The following is a 19886-nucleotide window of genomic DNA, read 5'->3' on the forward strand; positions in this document are numbered from 1 at the left end:
ATGATATTGGATTTGAGGCTAGCCTGGGTTAAACAGCAAGCCTTGTCTCAAAATAAACAGCCAAACAACAACAACAAAAACCCAATTATATCTAAAAGCAATAGTCCTGGAAAAAACCAAGTCTCTCCAATTGAATTTTTTCACTTACTTTTTTGGTGCTTTGGTGCTAGGTGAGCACTGTGACTCTGAGCTATATTCTTGGTGCCTCTACTTTCAACTGGCTCTCCCAATTTTGTATACAGCAAACAAAATACTTGCCAGGTAAAAAAGCTTAATAAAGATTCTTTACAAGAGGAGATGTGCAAAATCAACTTTATTTTTCATAAATATTATGATTATTTTATTGTCCAAAGTATTCCTTTAAAATAAATTAGAGCATTTCCATATTATTCCTTTAACATACAATTATTGATTAAAGCATATCACTAACCAACATAATGGGAAATAACATCAGCAATTCACACATTCCTAAAGAAAAGTGCCTGCAATATTTTAAAGAACATTCTTTTTTTCACTTGATTTAATGGGTAATTGTACATATCCTTTAAATTCTATAAAGGTCTTAATTCTCAATATTATAAAAATTAAGCAAAACAAAACCAAAGCCATCTCTCAAATCAAACCCCAGCAAAGCATGTTGATCTTAATGACAGAACAGGTGTGAAGTCACTGAGTAAAGCTCTGTTTTATGAAGACTTTTGGAAAGCTGGCATTGAGTTCTAACACAGCCCTGTTATCAATCTGGGAACAAAAGGATACATCAAGGAGGGAAAGATCTTTGCAAGATTCCAGGAGTTTTCTCAAGGATGCTGGACTTACCATTCTTGTTCCTGTTTAAGAAAACAAAGCACCTATAAAAATGCGCTAATAAAAAGTGCCTTTATTTTTAGTTTTAAGCTTATGTAAAGTAAACTTTTAAAGCAAAGCATTTTTAAAACAAAATGCTTTATATTAAATGGTTTTGCTTAAAAGAAAAACTGAATATTCTCCGACAATTTGGCAATGAGAAGCTGAACCTTGTCAATTCTCTACCATCTGCCACGTCCATTCCTACTTTAACCCCTTCTGATTGTCCCTCACCTCCCTCCATCGTCACCAGTGCAAGGGTTATTCCTACCTCACCTTTCTTAACCCACGGGCTACCCATATGCTGCCCATTAGGCAGCAAAGCTGAAAATTCACCCTCCAATTACAGTTAAGCAACTATCCTGACAGCCTTGAGCATCTATTTTAGGCCTGGGAATGAAAAGATGAGTGTGCCACATCAGCCTTAGGGAGCTACTGACCAAGACCTACAATAAACAACACTATAAAACTCACTGTCTTAGAGTGGGGGGCTGGAAGACAGATGAAGGATGACAACTGATTTCTGCCTGTGTTAAATTTGAAGTGATTATAGTATATCCAGTTGGAAGCTAAATTTAATAAATTATGAAAAGCATCTAATACATGATAGGTACTTAATAAATATCAAATATTACATGAGTCTAAGAGATGCTCTTCTAAAACACACCCTGTTTTAATTACAGCTTTTCTGGGAGAAACAATCACTATCATAATACATATACACATTTACTGACAGAGGTATTAGGATCTGGGTTATTTATTTGTTTGTTTGTCTGTTTTCTGTAATGCTGGTGATCAAACCCAGAGCCTTGTGTACACTAAGCAAGTGCTCTATACTAATCTACAATCCAGGCCAGGATAACATAAACCTCATTCCATGTAACTCCTTTCCACACTCCTTACTCGCATGGGCTCCCAAGCTGTAATTATAAGGTATTTCCTGCCACCTGTTTGTACTTGGTCCCAAGCTAAACCTGCACAGATTCATCCTGAACTGGGATTCAGCAAAGTTTTACTGTCCATAAATACCAATTCCCAAGGACACAGAAAGCTGGGCTGGCATTGTGATGTTTGGTTGTGTGCACGGAGAAGCAGAGATGGCTTTTATGAGACAAGAACAAGCATAACCAGGAGGGAAGCATACTGAAGTCTTTGTGGATACATACAGGTCTAGGGCAGTGCAGGGGCAGGGGTGGGAGGAGCATGTAGGACAGGAAAGGGAAAGACTGTGGCAGCACACAAAAGACCTTCACAGGTTCAAGCCAGATGGAGTCCAGCTCCCCACCCTTAACCATGAAGTTATTTATAATTGATACCTACTGGCAAAGGGAAAACAGTTTTCTCTAATGCAGTGTCCACTGGGTATATCAACCACAGTCCAGAGCAGGCCCCATGCCCAGGAGCAGTTGGTCAACACAAAACAGACTCCATGTTGTTTTTGTGGACTTTTTGTTTCATTTTTTTTTTTGTTTGTTTGTTTTATTGGTATTTTGCTTATTTGTTTTGATTTTTGTTTTTGTGGGGATTTTTTGTTTTGTTCTTTGGCTTTTGAAAGAGAAAGAGAGAGAAACAGACAGACAGACAGACAGACAGTCCCAGGAAGCTAGGTCAGAAGGAAAGGGAACAAGAAAATGAGTGGGCATGAGCCTCCTGCACTGAAGCACAGAGTACTGAGTACAGAACCAACATCCCAGCCCGAGCCTTTGTTCTATGTCTTAGTTAAATGCTGGGCTTCAGCTATGGAAGACAATGACACAACTCCTGTAGCTGTTTAGATCAGATAACATATAACAACACAAATGAAGCATTTTGTCCAAAGTGTGCAAATTATGTATGACTCCCTGCTTAATACTTGGAATCAGTCATATGCAACAATATAAGCATCATCTATGAATGGATCATAAACATATAATCTGTGATGATGTGTGGCCAGTAATGGTGAAACTGCTGACACCGCTGGCATGGGTTCCCTGCCAATGAATGCAGTGAAGACACATGGAATTCCAGGATTCTGAAGAATTATCAACAGATCTATCTCGTGGTAGGACAATTCCTAAAAACTAGAATTGCCAGGGGCAGAGGTTTCAGACCCTTTTTAAAATCGAGAGTTTAACATTAAAAACTTTAAAAATCTAACCTGAGCCGGGCGGTGGTGGCGCACGCCTTTAATCCCAGCACTCGGGAGGCAGAGCCAGGCGGATCTCTGTGAGTTCGAGGCCAGCCTGGGCTACCAAGTGAGTTCCAGGAAAGGCGCAAAGCTACACAGAGAAACCCTGTCTCGAAAAACCAAAAAGAAAAAAAAAAAAATCTAACCTGAATTCATTTTACAAATGGATTCATTTTCTGTCTTTAGTAAAAATGGAGAATATAACTCATGTAAATCTTACACTTCTGATTGGACCCAAACTTGCTAATTATTTAGAGCATGTAAAGCTTTTGGAAAGTTCAACTATAAGATTATGTTGCTCTATTCACCATAATATTCTCTCTCTATTTCTGTCTCTGTCTCTAGGCTAAAGTATCCATCCACCTTACACTTTCTACCAAGCAGTCTTATCAGGACAAATGTTTACTGTAAGTTGATTTGGCTTCCTTGCAAAAGGTCAACAATTAAGTTTTAGGTCAAAGAGGCGGGCTTTATAACAAATTTATGGAAGGAATTCATCAAGTCCAATAACAATAAAAATCCCCTAATACTAATAGAGGAGAAAGAAAAGAACAGATAATAACCCAATCAACCAGAAGACAACCAATCAAATGACAGGAATTAGTAAACACCTTCTACTAATAACCTTAAAGGTAACTAGTCTTATCTCACCAATGAAGAGACACAGACTACTGGCTGACTAGACTAAAACACTAGATCTAACTAACTGTTGTGTTCAAGAAACACACCTCACTGGTAAAGATATCCACAGACTGAGAGTCAAAGGACAGAAGTCAATCCATCAAGCAAACAAAAGCCAAGATCAAGCTGGTATAACTTCTGATATCTAATAAAGTAGACTTTAAATCAAAACTAGCCAGAGTAGATAAAGGCCACTGCATAATAATAACTACAAAAATATATCATATCAATAAAATATATATGCAAAAATATTTGCACCAAATGTTAGAATTCATGATTTCATAAAATAAGCACTAATGGGCATAAAAAATATGGTAGGTACCCATAAAATAATATTGTATGACTTCAATATCCCTCTCTCATCTTTAGTTAGGCCAAATTAAAAATCAACAAAGAAATTTTAGAGTTAAACTATCTAGCAGATCAATTAGATTTAGCAAATGTCTACAGACTCTTCCAACCAGAAACAATGGAATACACAGTCTTCTCATTAGTCCATGGAACCATCTAGAGGAAGACACATTCTAGGCCACAAAGCAAGTGTTAATTAATACCCATGACTTGAAAATAATTTCCCACCTCATCACAGTGGAATAAAACTAAAGTCAAAAGCAAGAGAAAGTAAAGAAATTCTTGGGGATTGTGAGTGATGACCAGAGTCACCAAAGAACTCAAGGAATATTTTTTTTTTAATTCCTATAACCAAACAAGAATTAAAGCACAACATTCCAGAACCTTGGAAAACAGCTCAAGCAATTCTAAGAGGAAAGTTTAAATATCCCCCTTTTTTAACATTAAAAAAAATGACCTATTGATACTTCAATGCCTTGTTAAAAGAACAAGAATATGCTACACTTAAAAGAACAAGGTAGCAATAAATAGTAGCGATCAAGATAGAAATTAATGGAAACTAAAATAACAGTACATAGAGTCAAAGACAGAAAGAGAGGTTAAAATAGATTCCAGTGAAAACCAGGAACACCAGAGAATGCTTAGAAAATGTATAAGAAAAGGAAGATCTAGAAGAAACTGACAAATTCCTAGACATGCATGATATACCAAAATTAAATCAAGAACACATAAGCAACTTAAATCCATAACAAGAAGACTGAAACATTAATAAGAAAAAAGTCTTTCCAGAAAGGCAGGCCAAAGACCAGATGGATTTACACCAAATTCTACCAAACCCTGAGGGAAGAGCTAAAGATGAACACTCCTCCAATCATTCTACAGCATGGAAAAGAAAGGAAAGCTACCAGATTCACTATATAGAGCCACTATTACCCTGCTATTAAAACTGGATAAGCCCACAACAACAAAAACACTACAGAACCATTTTTTCTTCCTGATGAACATAGATGCAACAATTGCCAATAAGATACCTCCAAATCATGGGGCTAATGAGATGGATCAGTTGGTAAAGAGATTTCCACACAAGCATGAAGATCTAAATTTGGACCTCTCCTAACCACAAAAAGCAGGCATAACAGTACCCATCTGTCACTCCAACACCAGGGAAGGGAGTGGATTGTGGTTACTGATAGTGATAGCAGTTGAGCTTGGGGTGCAGATAGATCCCTAGAGCTCACTGGCCAGCCAGTTTAGCCAAATCAATGATCTCTGGGTTTAGACATCCTATCTCAAAAGGTAAGATGGAGAAGTGATTGAGGAAATTATTCAACAATGGCCTCTGGTCTCCACATGCAAGGGTGTGCAACTCCAAAACAAACCCTCCTTACATATACATTTATATGTATACTTTCAAATTACATTTAAAGGTATATGTAAAAGATCATACACCATACTTAGTTGGTTTTATCTCAGGGATTCAAGGATAGTCCAAAATATAACAATCAGCAAATATAAAAGACAAAAGACCAAAGGAAAGAAATAACATGATCCCCACAATAAACATAAAATAAATCTTTGATAAAGTTCAACATCCCTTCATGATCAGAGTCTTAAAGAAAATAGAAACAGAGAAATATGTCAACATAATAAAGGCTACATATAATAAACCTAAGGCCAAAATACAGTAAACGAGGAAAAACTCAACAACATAAATGAGGTAATGGTATTCATTCTCACTACTCTTATTCAATACAACATTTGAAGTCTCAGTAGAGCTAAGATAAGAAACCAAAGGAATACAAATAGGAAAGACATCAAAGTACCCTTATTTACAGAAGACAGTGTCTTAGACTTAAAAGACCCAATGATTCCACAAAAATTCTCCTAGATATGTCTGACAAACACATTCCAGAAAGTAGCAAGTTACATAGTCATATAAGGAAATCATAAGCCTTCAATATTGCAAAAATGGCTATACAATGCAATGCAATTCCCATCCAAATCCCAATCACATTCTTGAAAGAAATAGAAAAAAGTATCTTGAAGTTCATATAGAATTTAAAAAATGTAGGAGGCCAGGTCCTACCTTTGAAAAGAGTCCTATGAGGATGAGAGAGGGATAAGAAACTTTTAGATAGGAAGATAGAGGAGAAAGATAGAAACACAGGATAGCTTCGGGAGGAACTGGATCAAAATGCAACAGCCCCTTCTGCCTTTTCAAAAGGACTTTTTACAACAAAGATCTCCCCCTTGCTAGATCAAAGCACACCACACAGCCAAGTGTAGATCCTTCCAAACACATGGTAACCACGTCCTGCTGGGTAAAGCAAGCTCAGATTCTCGACTCCGAGTAAGTACTCATGAGGAAACCTCTGTGGGTCTCTACAAAAAAAGACCAAAAAACAATCCCAAGGAGAAGAACAATGTTTTGGGTATCCTAATACCTAATGGTAAACTGTATACTAAGAACCACAGTAACCAAGTGGCCTGGCACTACTACAAAAACAGATACCCAGACTGTTGTTGTTGGCAATGTGACACAAACCTAGACATATCTGGAAGGCAGAAATGTCAACCAAGGGACTGCCTCCATCTGACTGACTGGTAGGAAAGTCTCTAGGGGCACTTTCTGTATTAAAAGATAACTGATGTGGAAGGGCCCAGCCCACTGTGGGCAGTGCCACTTTCTGGGAAGGTGGTCTTGGGTTTTATAAGAAAACCACAAGGAAAGGGCAAGTAAGCATCGTGACTCAATAGTCTCTGCTCCAGTGTGGGCCTCCATGTTCCTGCTTGAATTCCTATCCTGACTTCCCTCAGCAATGGACTGTGAACTAAGAGCTGTAAGATGAAATACACCCTTTCCTCCCAAGTTGCTTCTGGTTGTAGTATTTATGACAGCAATAGAAAGCAATCGAGGACAATGACCAATGTGGTAGAATACTTATTAAATAAATCCACATATTTTTAGCCACAGATGTCAAAAGCATACATTAGAAAGAACACCCTTCAATAAATAGTTCTAGGAAATCTAGCTCCACACTTCTAGAAGAATGAAACTAGATCCCTATCTCTTATCCTCTGCAAAAATTAATTCAGAATGGCTCAAAGACTTTAATGAAAGACCTCTGAAAGTGCTAGGGGAAAATACAGAGAAAACCCTCCAATATACAGGGATAGGCAAGGACTTTCTGAAAAAGATTTCAAACACAGAAAATTATTCCAAGATTGACAGGATTACATGAAATTTAAAAACTTCAGCACAACAGAGGAAATAATCACTAAGAGACGGCTTACAGAATGGGAACAAAATCCTTGTCCATGGTACACTGGAAAGGAGATTGGAACCTATATAAAGAAACACCCAAAGAACACCAAAAGGGGAAGCCATCTAATCAGTCAGTCTGCTAATGAAATGAGCAGCCAGTCTCAAAAGAAGAAATACAATTATCTACTATATACCTGAAAAAAGTACTCAACATCTTTAACCATCATGGAAATGCAGAGGGAACTTCTTTGAGAGTCTATCCATCCCCATCCCCAACTCCTAAAGAATGGCTAATATCAAGCAAACAAATGACAACACATGATAGTAACTGTTAATGAAGATGTGGGGAAAGAGTAGTCCTTATAGTCTGTGGGTGAGAATGTAACTGGTACAGCCACTCTGAAAGTCAGTGCTGAGGTTCCGCAAAAAGCTAAAAACAGAACTAACATATGATCCAACTACACTATTCCTATGTATATATCTGAAGGACTCAAGTCAACATACCACAGAGAAATACCTTCACAGCTATGTTTATTGCTGCACTGTTCACAGCAGTGACTCCAACCAGCCTAGATGTCCATCAGTGGACAAAGGAATGAAGAAATAATGGTAAATATACGTAATATGAAGAAAAATGAAATCATGACATTTGCATGAAATGAAAGCCTTTGAAGATAATTATGTCAAGCAAAATAATAGATAAGTACCCCAGGTTCTCTCTCATATGTGTACACTAGATTTACATTCATACATACTTGTCTATGTTTAAGTAGGAATTCTTATGACAGTAGAAAGGAGACTGCGAGAGGAGAATAAGAGATTTTAAGAGAGACAGGAAGGAAAACAAGAGTAGTGGAATACATTTGCTATGAAGGCAAAAGTAGGTACTCCCTGGGGGAAGATAAGGACCAGGAAGGGGACTATGGTATAATGAAGGGTTTTGGCGAGAGGGAAATGAGTAAGAATAAAGTAAATTAGTGTATAGGTATGAAAATTCCAGAACAAAACCCATCATCTTGTATGCAAACTTAAAAATATTTATATATTCTATGTACCCTTACCTAATATGTCCAGTTGCTGTAGTCTGGTACAATTAGATGCCAGTTCTTCTATGTCTGTGTCACACACAGACCTGTTAGCTGTAAGAAAGAGTTTCTGCAAGTTTGGGAGCTGGCGTGCCAGTCTGGCGAAGCACCCAGTGCTGCTCTGAAGGGTGGGGCACCAGCCGAGGTCCAGTTCCTCAAGAAGCACACACCCAGAAGCCAACTCTGCTATCCCATTCTCTGTAATATTCTTGCATCTCCACAGATCCAGGGTCCGGAGGTTTTTACACTTGGCTCCTATCATGCTGGCTATCACATCATAATCTTCAATCTGGAAGTCACACAATTCCAATCTTTTACACATCATATGCAGGAATACAAACAGCTTACAACATTTTTCTTTTCTTCTGGTTTTTCAAGACAGAGTTTCTTTGTGTAGCCTTGACTGTCCTGGAACTTACTCTGTAGATCAGGCTGACCTTGAACTCACAGAGATTTGCCTGCCTCTGCCTCAAAAGTCCTGAGATTAGAGACATGTGCCACCACTGCCCAGCTGTTTAGAACATTCTTAATCATCTCTTATTGTTGTTTTCAAGTAAACACACCCATGTCCTTGTTAATCCCCATTTGTTTACTCATCCCACATCTTCCAGTGCATCAAAAAGCATGAGTAATGAGCTGGGCAGATGGCTCATTTGATAAAGTGCTTGTCATGTGAACATGAGGACTTGACTGTGATCTCTAGCACCCATGCAAAACCTAGGTGTGGTAGTATACACCTATAATCACAACACTGGAGAAAGAAGAAACAGGGGATACCTGGGCTTGGCATCCAGATAATTTAGCCAAATAGGTGAGCTCTAGGTTCAGTGAGAGACTGAGTCTCAAAAATAAAGTGGAGTGCTATTGAGTAAGATGCCCACATTAACCTCTGGTTAACAATGGCCTCTGATCTACACATGCATGTGCATACACATCTTCACAGACACATGTACACTCACATACACAAAGCAAAAATAATCACTTAAAAATCCATTTACCAGAACTAGATAGAATATTAATGAATTAAATTCCAAAGCAGTTCTCAGTCTCTCATGACCAATCCGAGGAATATTGGTATTCTTTGTGCCTACAATTTTAACATTGCCACAGCTTTCTGTTGACAGGGCCCAGTTTCTTCTACTCTATACATGATTAATGTACATAGGTACTTCATCTCTCCCTGACAAAAGTGCACACTTTAGTAGTCTCTAAACTGCGTGGAAATGCTGAAAGTACTAATTAGGATAACATTTTGGGGTTAAGTAAGGATTTATAGACTGAACATGCAATAGAAAAGAACTTCAGACTATAATATGCTAATCACTGTCAGGGGCTAGAAGTCTCCAGGAGTAACTCATAATAAAGAATAAGCATCTACTATCCAAGGGTTCAACATTCCTACCCTTGTAATTTCTATACTCTAATGTTTCTTTAAGGAGGTTCTCTTTAGGAGGTCATGTGATTTCATTACAATCAGGTATCAATCAAAGTTACTACCAGAAGTCAGAAGGAAACAAATGACTTTTTTCTTTTTGTTCATTTCTTTATTCATTTTAAAGAAATGTATATGCAATCACTATCTAACAGACCACCCCAGATGCTAGGAACAAGAGTAACTACCCTCATCCCCAAGACATTTTGCTTACAGTTTTAGGAAGACACAGAGAGAAATAAATGAGGGAAAACAGTTCAGTGGTAACAAGTGTGAAATAACAAAGCAGATGGATGTAGGAACCCTCAGAGTCAGCAGTTGAGGGTGTGAGGGTGGGGATGGGTCTCCAGGTATGGGTAGGTGCATTCAAGGAACAGCAATGAGATTGGTGCAGCTGAGAACAGTGGGAGAGATGACAGGCTATGAAACAGAGCTAAGCAGGGCCTGGGGATTTAGCTATGAAGGAGCTCAATTTTTATTTCACACACTGAGGAAGAAAAGGAGTATTTCAAGTAACAGAATGGCTATAAGTGACACTCAAGCAAATCCCTTTCTGGCCTTTGTTTGGAGGATGGATGGCCTGTGGTAGGTGGGAATGGAGGAGGAAAGGTACCTGAGTGGACTGAGAATGTTCAGGTGAGACTACAGGGTCCTCAATGAGGAAGACACTGACTAGATCTGGGGCTATTTCTGAGTAGGAACTAAAGCTTGACACAGCAGGTGACTTCTAAGTTCTGGGATAACAAAGCAAGTGGATCCGGTGGACTCATGCAAAGTCCACAACAAACAGGTCGGGGGAACAGAACCACCTCTACAAGTGAGCTCACCTGCATAACACACAGCTGGGAATTAGTACATCCAATCAGTATCTCTAAAAGGAGCAACCGATCTTTCTGACAGCCACGATTATGATAGTACTGATTCTGCCTTTGGGAAACTCACTCACATGCAGAATGAGTCTCTGCCAGCACACCACAAACGTGAAATTCCTTCAACAGTCCTAGTTCTAAGTTTTTCACAGCATCATGAACCAAACAAGGACAACAAAATTTAAAGCTGAAAAACGAATCTAACTGCCCATTTTTGCTAAATTGAAAGCAACCTATTATTTTCTTAATAATTATAGCTTATTCTAAATTACAGAAATAATTGAGAAGTGTTTAGCCACACCTTTTTTTATTTAGTTATTTATTGAGATAGAGGGGCTCATTGTCTACCCCAGGCTGGCTTTGAACTCCCCATCATCTTATCTCAGTCTCTCAAGTGCTGGGATTATAGGCATGTATCACCATACCTGGCTTTCATTATCTAATTTTAAAAAAATATGACTGATGTCTCCAAGGAACTACCAGAACGAAGACAGCTAACTTGACTAGAGGCAAACAATTAACAGGAAACCTAAGGAAATGCAAGCCGGTTCCAGGCAATTTTAAATTACTTCAAGAAATACCAAATAATGCAAAGAGTACATAGACTGTTTTTAATCACTCTTTAAATAGCAAAAAGAAACAAAATTAATTTCAACAATACATTTTCTCTAGTCATAACACTACCATTTCAACATGTTATCAACATTAAGATATTGCAATGTTTTACATTTTTTGATACTAAGCCTTCAAATTTTGGCATGTATCTTACATTTGCATCACACAAAAATCGAAACTAGTGTATTTCCAACTGGCCATCAGCTATCAGCCTGGACAGTACAGCAGCAGAAGCTACGGATGAATGTAGAGTACTCGAGGTATTACATGTGTTCTCTTTCTACACACTTGTTCCTCTTCCTAGGACCTACTGGGTAGAAAGTAGAGGCAGAAATGCATCCACTGAAGTTTTTACTTTTCTTCTGAATTTTGCCTGCTCTCATGACTACTCAGAACACATTTCTTAGCTTCTCCTGCTACAAAGTATGCCATATGACTGAGTTCTGGATAGTATGAAGTAATCTCAAAAGGCAGGAAATTTCTAGAAAGAGTCCTTACGGGAGAGTACTGTGCCTTTGTCCCTTCCTCATAGTATGACATGGGAATGAGATGGACAGAGCTCCAGTCCCGACCTTGAGGTCAAATGTGTGAACATATAGTCTTCAAGAGCAGAGTTTAGATCTCTCAGAGGAGTGAGGAGTCAAGCTGGCAAATCAGCCTGAGTTGTTCACTTCCTGCACTCCATTTACAGGTAAGAGAAATAAACAGTCTTGTAGAAGCAGTCATTGATAGATTTTACCCAATTTTAATCAGTATGCTTGCAAACTTGCCAAAAGATTTTCAAGATAAAAGACTGAAATGAATTATTAAAGCAAGCTTCAGATTACTATGAGGCTTTATTACCTCCATGGCCATTACTTTTTTATTACGATAGATAATAAAAAGTTGGCTGTATATGGATGGTGTCCCAGAGTCTCTGGAGGTATGCTGGGAATGTGGCTTCTATGTCCTGCTGGCTATGAGTGCATTTCCAAAGGGAAAGGAGGCAGACAACTATTCCTAGAGCTGATGCTGTTTATGTTTGAAACAGAGCTGAGCTCTCCTTGGGAATGAGGTGTGCTTGAGCATACCAGACCAAAACAGCAGAAAAGCCTGGTGCCATTCAAGAAAAACCAGAGTAATGTGGAAACAAAGATACAGTCCTGCTAAACACGGAAACAGCCTTCCTGACAAAGCTGCTGGACACAAGTTCATATGATACTGTGCTCCCTGGGGATTTAACTAATGGAAAAGAAATAAACAAACTAGACTTGTACTCTAAAAATAAAACAAACCCCAAAACTTTAAAGAGCCAATCGTCTATTCAAAATAATAGTTTTGCTCTCTTCACAAATTACAGGAAAACCTAGAGTTTCCAAAGAGTGCTAGCAACTAGAAGAGGATCTAGGCATGTTAGTAGATGGATCAGTATAGCAGCATCTCAGTGGTAACCACATACTTCATTTTAAACACAGCCTGTTTACCAACGGGCTCCATTTCCTACAGCATGCTACATTTTAATATATGTAATATGGGCAAGTGAGCTCAGTATTGAGGAAGGTTGGGAAGCAAGGGTTAAGGAAAGGCAAACTGTTTCTTTGTAGGGAATAACACTGTGGTAATACCCCAAAGGAAAACACACCAGTGTCATTTCCTAATTTTGATTAGGAATCCCTGCTCTGCTCTCACTTACATGTAAACTCTTTTATAATTGAATATTCTTCGGGGCTAATTTTCCACAGATCAATTTCTGGGAAACACTGAATTAAAATACATGTAATTTTAACTATAAATATTTATGTACATACACATGCAAAAAAAAAAAATCTGACTCAAGCTGTGGCCAGAGGCCTGCTTTCCCAGAGAATGGTGCTCCAATTTAAGAAAGGGGTGAAAATAGCAAACAGAACAGAATACTTGGAATAAAACGAAATAGAGCCCTTATATTAGTGGGGTAGGCTAGCAATATGTAGAGAACAAAGAAGGTGATCTCTTGTCACAGAAACTGCCATCAAGGGCCACTGGGTTCCTCTGGATTAGCTACTACAGAGATCCAAAGAAGTCTATGAAATGGCTTACAAAAGTAAGAATTTGACTTGAAGTATGAAAACCCAGTGGGTTCCCAAGACTGTTTCCGGGAACTAGGACTGTTTGGGTCCATACTTGCACTTTGATAAGACCTAGGCACTGAGGTTACAGAATGTGATATGTAAAATACATCATTATAAAAGGTTTGTTTAGACTACACTGTCAAATTTTTTGACATCTTTGAAGGAATTGCTAAACTACAAAGATGTCCAATTAGTATCCAAACCCAGGATACCAGATTTCCCTGACTGTCAGCTTAGTTAGGGCCTGCAACAAGTGTATGCAGTGCTGGACAAGTCTGGAAATCACGTCTGCTTTGGACAGGTACTGGAGCATACAGTAATGGGCTGCTCCACAGGAAGACTCACCTCTTTGCATATGTAGGTGTGCATACACAGATCCCAATAGTTCAACTGTCCCTTAAGTCTCAGAATAACTTATAAGCCAGTTAACTATACAGTTTGGATTAACAAATTTTAAGTTTTCTCATTACCTCTTCCAGGACACACAAACGCTGAAGGCCTTTAGAAGTTTTCTACTCTAAGAATCAGGAATCTGAATTTCAGACTAGTAAAATTAAAAAAACAAACAAACAAACAAAACACAACTGAATCCTAATACAGGGCTTCAATCTTTTTACTGTGCTTGGTAAAGAAGAAAAAAAAAACCCACAGAAACAACACACTTATCTTCTATTATATTTCTAAGAATTTTAATCTCAGGATTCAAATTGAATTTTGTGAAAATCTAACTAAACCACTGAGGTCTGGGTGTGATACCTGCCCAACACTTTGAAGAGGATCCAGACAGGTCAACAGCCCGAGCCAGCACTCCTTCCACACACTGAACTCCCCTGTTTTTGTGGTAAAAGAAAGTGCTTCAAAGACACACCCTCCAATGTAAGGGGGGAAAATGTTTGAATGTGGGGTACACAGTATGTGGATATGTACACGGTGGGGTGGGTCAAGTAAACCCCACCCATGGGAACAAAAAGAGAACAAGCCATTGAGTATTAAGAATTTTCAAGCACTTACCATCACACAGCTGCCCAAGCTGAGGTGCTGAAGCTCTGCACAGAAGTTCAAAATGCTCAGCAGTGCTGTTTGCTGCCATTGGGGACCACATCAGAGGCAAAGGCAGAAAGTGAATGAACGGGAAACAAAGAGAAGAGGTCAATTAGACATTAAAGGCTGTCACTGCTTTTCTTGAAACACAGCTGAAAACCTAGGTTACAGAGTCCACAGATGCCATTTAATGAGTCCCCAGGTGCTCCCACCATTGACTGGCCTGGTTTCGAGGTAATCATTAGCAGTCTCCATGTAAGTCATCACTTAGTATGGTTTTACATACTCTAAAGACATCTATATTCCCCATGGCCTATCAGTTTATTTCTCAGGTAAGCATTTGGAGTCTGCTTAAGAACAATGAGAGAGAGCTAGAGGTAGAGTGAGAAAGCAACAGAGCAAAGGCAAGAGAGTGACAGAGGGGGAGAGGGAGAGGGGGAAGGAGGAAGGGAGGGAGGGAGGGAGGGAGGAAAGGAGGGAGGGAAGGAGGGAGGGAGGAGGAGAGGGAGAGGAAGCAGCCCCACAGGGGCTGGTGACACTCCTGAAGAGCAGCTGCAGTTCTGACATTCACTGATCAGCTGCAGTCTGATGGAACTGCCAATAGAGTCACCCCAAATCAAGACCGAGCTGGTGACGTTAATGTCAAAGGATTCTCTTTGCTGACAAGGATACCAACAACCATCGAGCACCTGTCAGTAGCAGATGCTGACGGAAACATATCTAACATGTACTTTCTAGTCATGTTTCTGCCATTTAATCCCATCTATCCTCTGCCATGAAAATGTCTGACCATTAAACCTCCACAGGTATGCTAGACTGCTGTACAGTCGTAAGTCAAATGTATTTTCAATTTTAGTGTGTGTGTGTGTGTGTGTGTGTGTGTGTGTGTGTGTGTGTGTGTGTATGTTGTGTGTGCTCGTGCCCACAAACGTACATTCTGTGGCCAGAGAAGGATGTCTGCTTTCTTCTTCTATCCCGGCTCTCTGCCTTATTCCTTTGACACAGGATCTGTCACTGAATGGAAGCTCACCGTTTCAGCTAGACTGGCTGGCCAGGAGCTTCCATCTGCCTGGCTCTCCTTTCTCTACCCCATTGCCGGGTTCCAGGCACATGCACTCATGCTGTACTTTTCACATGGGTACAGAGGTTTAAACTTAAGTCCTCACACGTACACGCCAAGTACTCTTACCCACTCAGCCATACTGCCAGTCCTAAAAATATATCTAAGGTGCCAACTCATTTCAGAACACCTCTGTCATGAAAAATTAAAAAAAACAAACAATGACAACAAAAAGGCAAAAAACATTCTAGTTTCTCTTTTATTAGAAGAAAACTATTCAAATGTGCAAGGCAAACTTTCTTTCTAAACATTTAAACTAAATTTTTTTTGTGTGACAAATTTAAGATATTAACAAATTGATGGGTGAGATCTTTCTGTATGCTGTGAAAATGTGTTAGTCTGACTGGCTGATAAATAAAGCTGTTTGGCCAACGGTGAGGCAGAATAAGGTTAGGTGGGACATTCTAAAGAGAGAGGAAGGAAGACAGAGCAGGGGAGATACTGCTAGCCGCTGCCAGAAGAAGCAAAATGTAAAGTAACGGTAGGCCATGAGTCATGTGGCAAAGTATAGATTTATAGAAATGGGTTAATTTAAGATATAAGAACTAGATAACAAGAAGCCTGCCATGGCCATAGTTTAAAAATAACATTAGCCTGTGTGTGTTTATTTGGATCTGAGCAGCTGTGGAACTGGCAGTTGAGAGAGATTTGTCCTGACCGTGGGCCAGGCGGGACACAGAGAAAACTTCAGTTAGAAATGGTGTCCAACATGCGGCAAGAGTTTTCACCTAAAACCTGAGAGCTTAAAAAGAGATTATAAATGTAGCTAAGAGCACCTTCCTAGTTCATGCCACTCATGGTGGGCCTAGGTACAATGATGTGTCCCCTGGCTATGGCAGGTTCACCGCATTTGGGCTGGAACTGCAGCATGGAGGATTCCCGCCGAGTTACACAGAGGTTTCTACAAGGCGCTCAATATGGTGCGTGACGGATATAGCTTTCGCTACTAAAAAAAAAAAAAAGCTATACGCTGTTAGATGGAAACATAGACCCACTGCTTCCCAGAGAAACTGTTCTTGCCTGGACTGCTTGACAAAATGTTGTATCAACTGGACATGTAGGACCCACAGGAAGCTGACCACTGAACTTTGCAAGGCAAAAATGGTCCTTCAGGTTCCTGCTTTGCAGAAGAAACTGCCAGACATTCTACAGGGCCATAGTTTACAGTACTCTACTAGTGCTACTAGTTGACTCTACTAGTGTTTGCAGTAGTTCACACATAAGTCCACATGTTATCCAGACTCCTACCTTCCAGGTACAGGGCAAACCTCCTCTCTTCAGAGGGTCTCCCTTTTAACAAATAGTGTGCAGCAGATAGGACTGGTGACTGGACATGAATGCACAGAGTTCACATATATTTGATCAAATATGATGCTGGGTGTTTCTATGAGGGGCTTTTGGACAAGATTAACATTTAAACCAGTGGGCTGAGTAAAGCAGACTGCCCTCCCTAACATATCATCTAATCAGTTTAAGCCTAAAAAAGAACAAAAGGGCTAACCCTTCCACCAAACAGAGGAGAGAGCCACCGGTCTAAGAAGAGTTCTGCCAGTTCCCGGGGAGTGAACCCAGAAGCCACAGTCAGCTTTGAGATGCACAGAACCCCAGCAGGTAACCCAGCTGCAATCTCTCTTCCTTGAGTTTCCTTAGAGCCCAAACTACCAGCAGTGGGAACTCTCCAGATTCCCCAGTCACAGAACTGCGTGAGATGATAAATGTAGGTTGTTTTGGAATAACTGATATATAATGAGGTACATAATACAGTGATTGATACAGGGTGAGTATAACATTTATTAAATGAATGAACAGGGTTCCCTTTGAGGATTAAAAATACATAAATTTATAGCAGTGCCTAACGTTCACTGTGTCTCTAAATGAACAGATACCTCAAACTGTGCTAATTCAGCAATTTATTCTTTGCATCCAATTGGAATTCATCTCCTTTACTGACTTTAAAATTCCAATAAGCATCATTTATCTCCTAGACTTCAAATCAGTTCCTTCTTACAAATACATGTTTAGTCTACTTATATTCTGTTAATTTCTAGGTTTTGTTTGAGACAGGATCTCATTTCATAGCACTGGCTCTTCTGGAACTTGCTATGCAGACCAGGCTGGCCTCAAAGAGAGATCTGCCTGCCTCTGCCTCCTGAGTGCTAGGACTGTGCACCATTACATACAGCTTTAGCTTGTTTTGAAGAACTATTTTCATTTACTTCTTGGAACCTCACTCCCAATCCCCACTTGGTATTTTTTAGTGCACCTTGATAACTCCCTTCTAGGACCAGGACTTCTAATGAGGTCCCACTCTGCAGGAGACACGGGGACACTGCAGAACCAGCAAGAAGCTTAGCTTAGTTCTGACCGTAACACATGATCAAGATGCAAGGTCCTTCTTGGTCTATCTGCACAGGGGCAAATCCTTCCTTTCTCTAAGATTCTCAATCAACAGCCTAGCCCAGAATAGCCTGGAAAGCCACATCACTCAGATCTGCTCTCCAGCCCCAGGCTGGAACAGTAATGTTCTCTTGGAATAGTTTGAGATAAAGCATTTTAACTTGTATAGGCTATCCTTAGAGGAAGCATATCCATCACTGGGTATCTACCTTAAAGACTATAATTTTTTTAAAGTATGGTTTTATTTTATGAAAACTTCATACATGTACACAATATATCTCGATCATTCCTACCCCTTCTCCCCTTCCCTACTTCTCCCAGACCTCCCCCACTTCATCTTCCACTCCCAACTTTAGGTCATTTTTAATCTATTAAATCAAATTAGCTGCCTATATGATGTGCACATGTGCAGGGCCATCCACTGGAACATGGGCCACATATCAGGGCCAAATCCTCAAAGAAAACTGACCCTTTCACAGGGGCTATCAATTGCCAATAGCACCTCAGTTAGGGGTGAGACTTTGTGAGTCCCTTCCCTGTCTACACTGATTAAGTGTCTTCTTGCTCTGTACAGGTTTTGTGCAGGAACCATAATGACTGAGGTCATGAATACAAAGGTTCTGTCCTGACCAGGAGATACTTTCACAGCAGTCTTCCACAACTTCTGGCTCTTACAATCTTTCCACCCTCTGTTTAGTGGTCATGTTCCATGAAAAGACTGTAACTTCAAGGCATAGACCCAATAGCACATCTTCCCAACTCATTTAAAGAACAATTTATTATTTGTTTTTATTTTATGTATTTGACATACTTGCATGTGTGTATATTCATTACATGTGTGCTTTGTGTTTATGCAAGCCAGAAGAGGGCATTGGATCTCCTAGAACTGGCTTTACAGAGGATTGTGAGCCATCAAATCCCAGGCCCTCTCCAGAGTAGCAAGTGCTCTTGACATCTCTTCTTCCTGCCCAACTCACTTTTGAACTAAGAGTCTAGTCTAGAAAACATCTTGATGCATTCTTTCCTCTGAACAAATTTAATTTCCTTTTTAATTGTATTTTTATTATTTAAAACAATTTTTAAATCTAACTATATTTGATCATATTCTTTGCCTCCTCAAGTCCTTCTCTATTGTCTCCTACTTCTTACTCATATAATTTTAAGTTCTTTCTCAAAAAACAACAAACTATACAAACCACAATGCTGTGGGATGTTCTGTATGTCAAATGTGTTGCTGATTGGTCAATAAATAAAACACTGATTGGCCATTGGCTAGGCAGGAAGTGTAGGCGGGACAAGGAGGAGAATAAAACTGGGAAGTGGAAGGCTGAGTCAGAGAGACACTGCCAGCCGCCACGATGAGAAACAGCATGTGAAGATGCCGGTAAGCCACAAGCCATGTGGCAAGGTATAGATTAATGAAAATGGATTAATTTAAGCTGTAAGAACAGTTAACAAGAAGCCTGCCACGGCCATACAGTTTGTAAGCAATATAAGTCTCTGTGTTTACTTGGTTGGGTCTGACGGCTGTGGGACTGGCAGGTGAGAGAGATTTGTACTGACTGTGGGCCAGGCAGGAAAACTCAAGCAACAAATGGCGTCCAACGTGGTGGCAAGAGTTTCCACCTAAAAACTGAGAAAAAAAGATTCTAAAACAGAGCTAAAAACAGTTCCTAATTGTCTCTCTCAAATGAGCGGCAGCTGCCGGTTTGAGCTACTGGCGGGTTCCTAGCGTGCGTGCTCGACCTGCAGAATGGCGGGAATGAGGCCTCAGCAAGTGACACATTAAGCTGCATGGTGGATTTAGACTTTGCTAGTACAAAACAAAAAAAAAAAAAAAAAAAAAAAGAGGTTTCTGGGCTACACGCTGCTTGGATGAAAGCATAGACCCACGATAGCTCCCAGAGCTGGCGGTAAACGTACCGTA

General features: G+C 39.8%; 1 protein-coding gene and 1 long non-coding RNA gene across 5 annotated transcripts in view; both read right to left on the reverse strand.

Moving 5' to 3' along the window:
* Positions 1–296: 296 nt before the first annotated feature.
* The window catches only part of Fbxl4 (F-box and leucine rich repeat protein 4), an 81199-nt gene continuing 61609 nt past the window's right edge, over positions 297–19886 (reverse strand). For all 4 annotated transcript variants that reach the window (XM_052716033.1, XM_052716031.1, XM_052716032.1 and 1 more), the window contains exons 7-9: positions 14413–14484; positions 8372–8684; positions 297–830 (exon numbers count right to left, since the gene is read on the reverse strand). In XM_052716033.1, coding sequence (XP_052571993.1) covers positions 667–830; positions 8372–8684; positions 14413–14484 — 549 coding nt within the window. In that variant the 3' untranslated portion in view covers positions 297–666. The remainder of the gene's footprint in view (positions 831–8371; positions 8685–14412; positions 14485–19886) is intronic.
* LOC128096449 (uncharacterized) lies at positions 2305–8365 on the reverse strand. Its single transcript, XR_008213645.1, has 2 exons — positions 3160–8365; positions 2305–2983 (listed from the first exon to the last, which is right to left on the reverse strand). It is a non-coding gene; the product is annotated as an uncharacterized LOC128096449 (long non-coding RNA).

The sequence above is a fragment of the Peromyscus californicus genome, unplaced genomic scaffold (genome assembly GCF_007827085.1).
Source record: "Peromyscus californicus insignis strain IS unplaced genomic scaffold, ASM782708v3 Scaffold_5__1_contigs__length_169319896, whole genome shotgun sequence".
Lineage (NCBI taxonomy): Eukaryota > Metazoa > Chordata > Mammalia > Rodentia > Cricetidae > Peromyscus > Peromyscus californicus.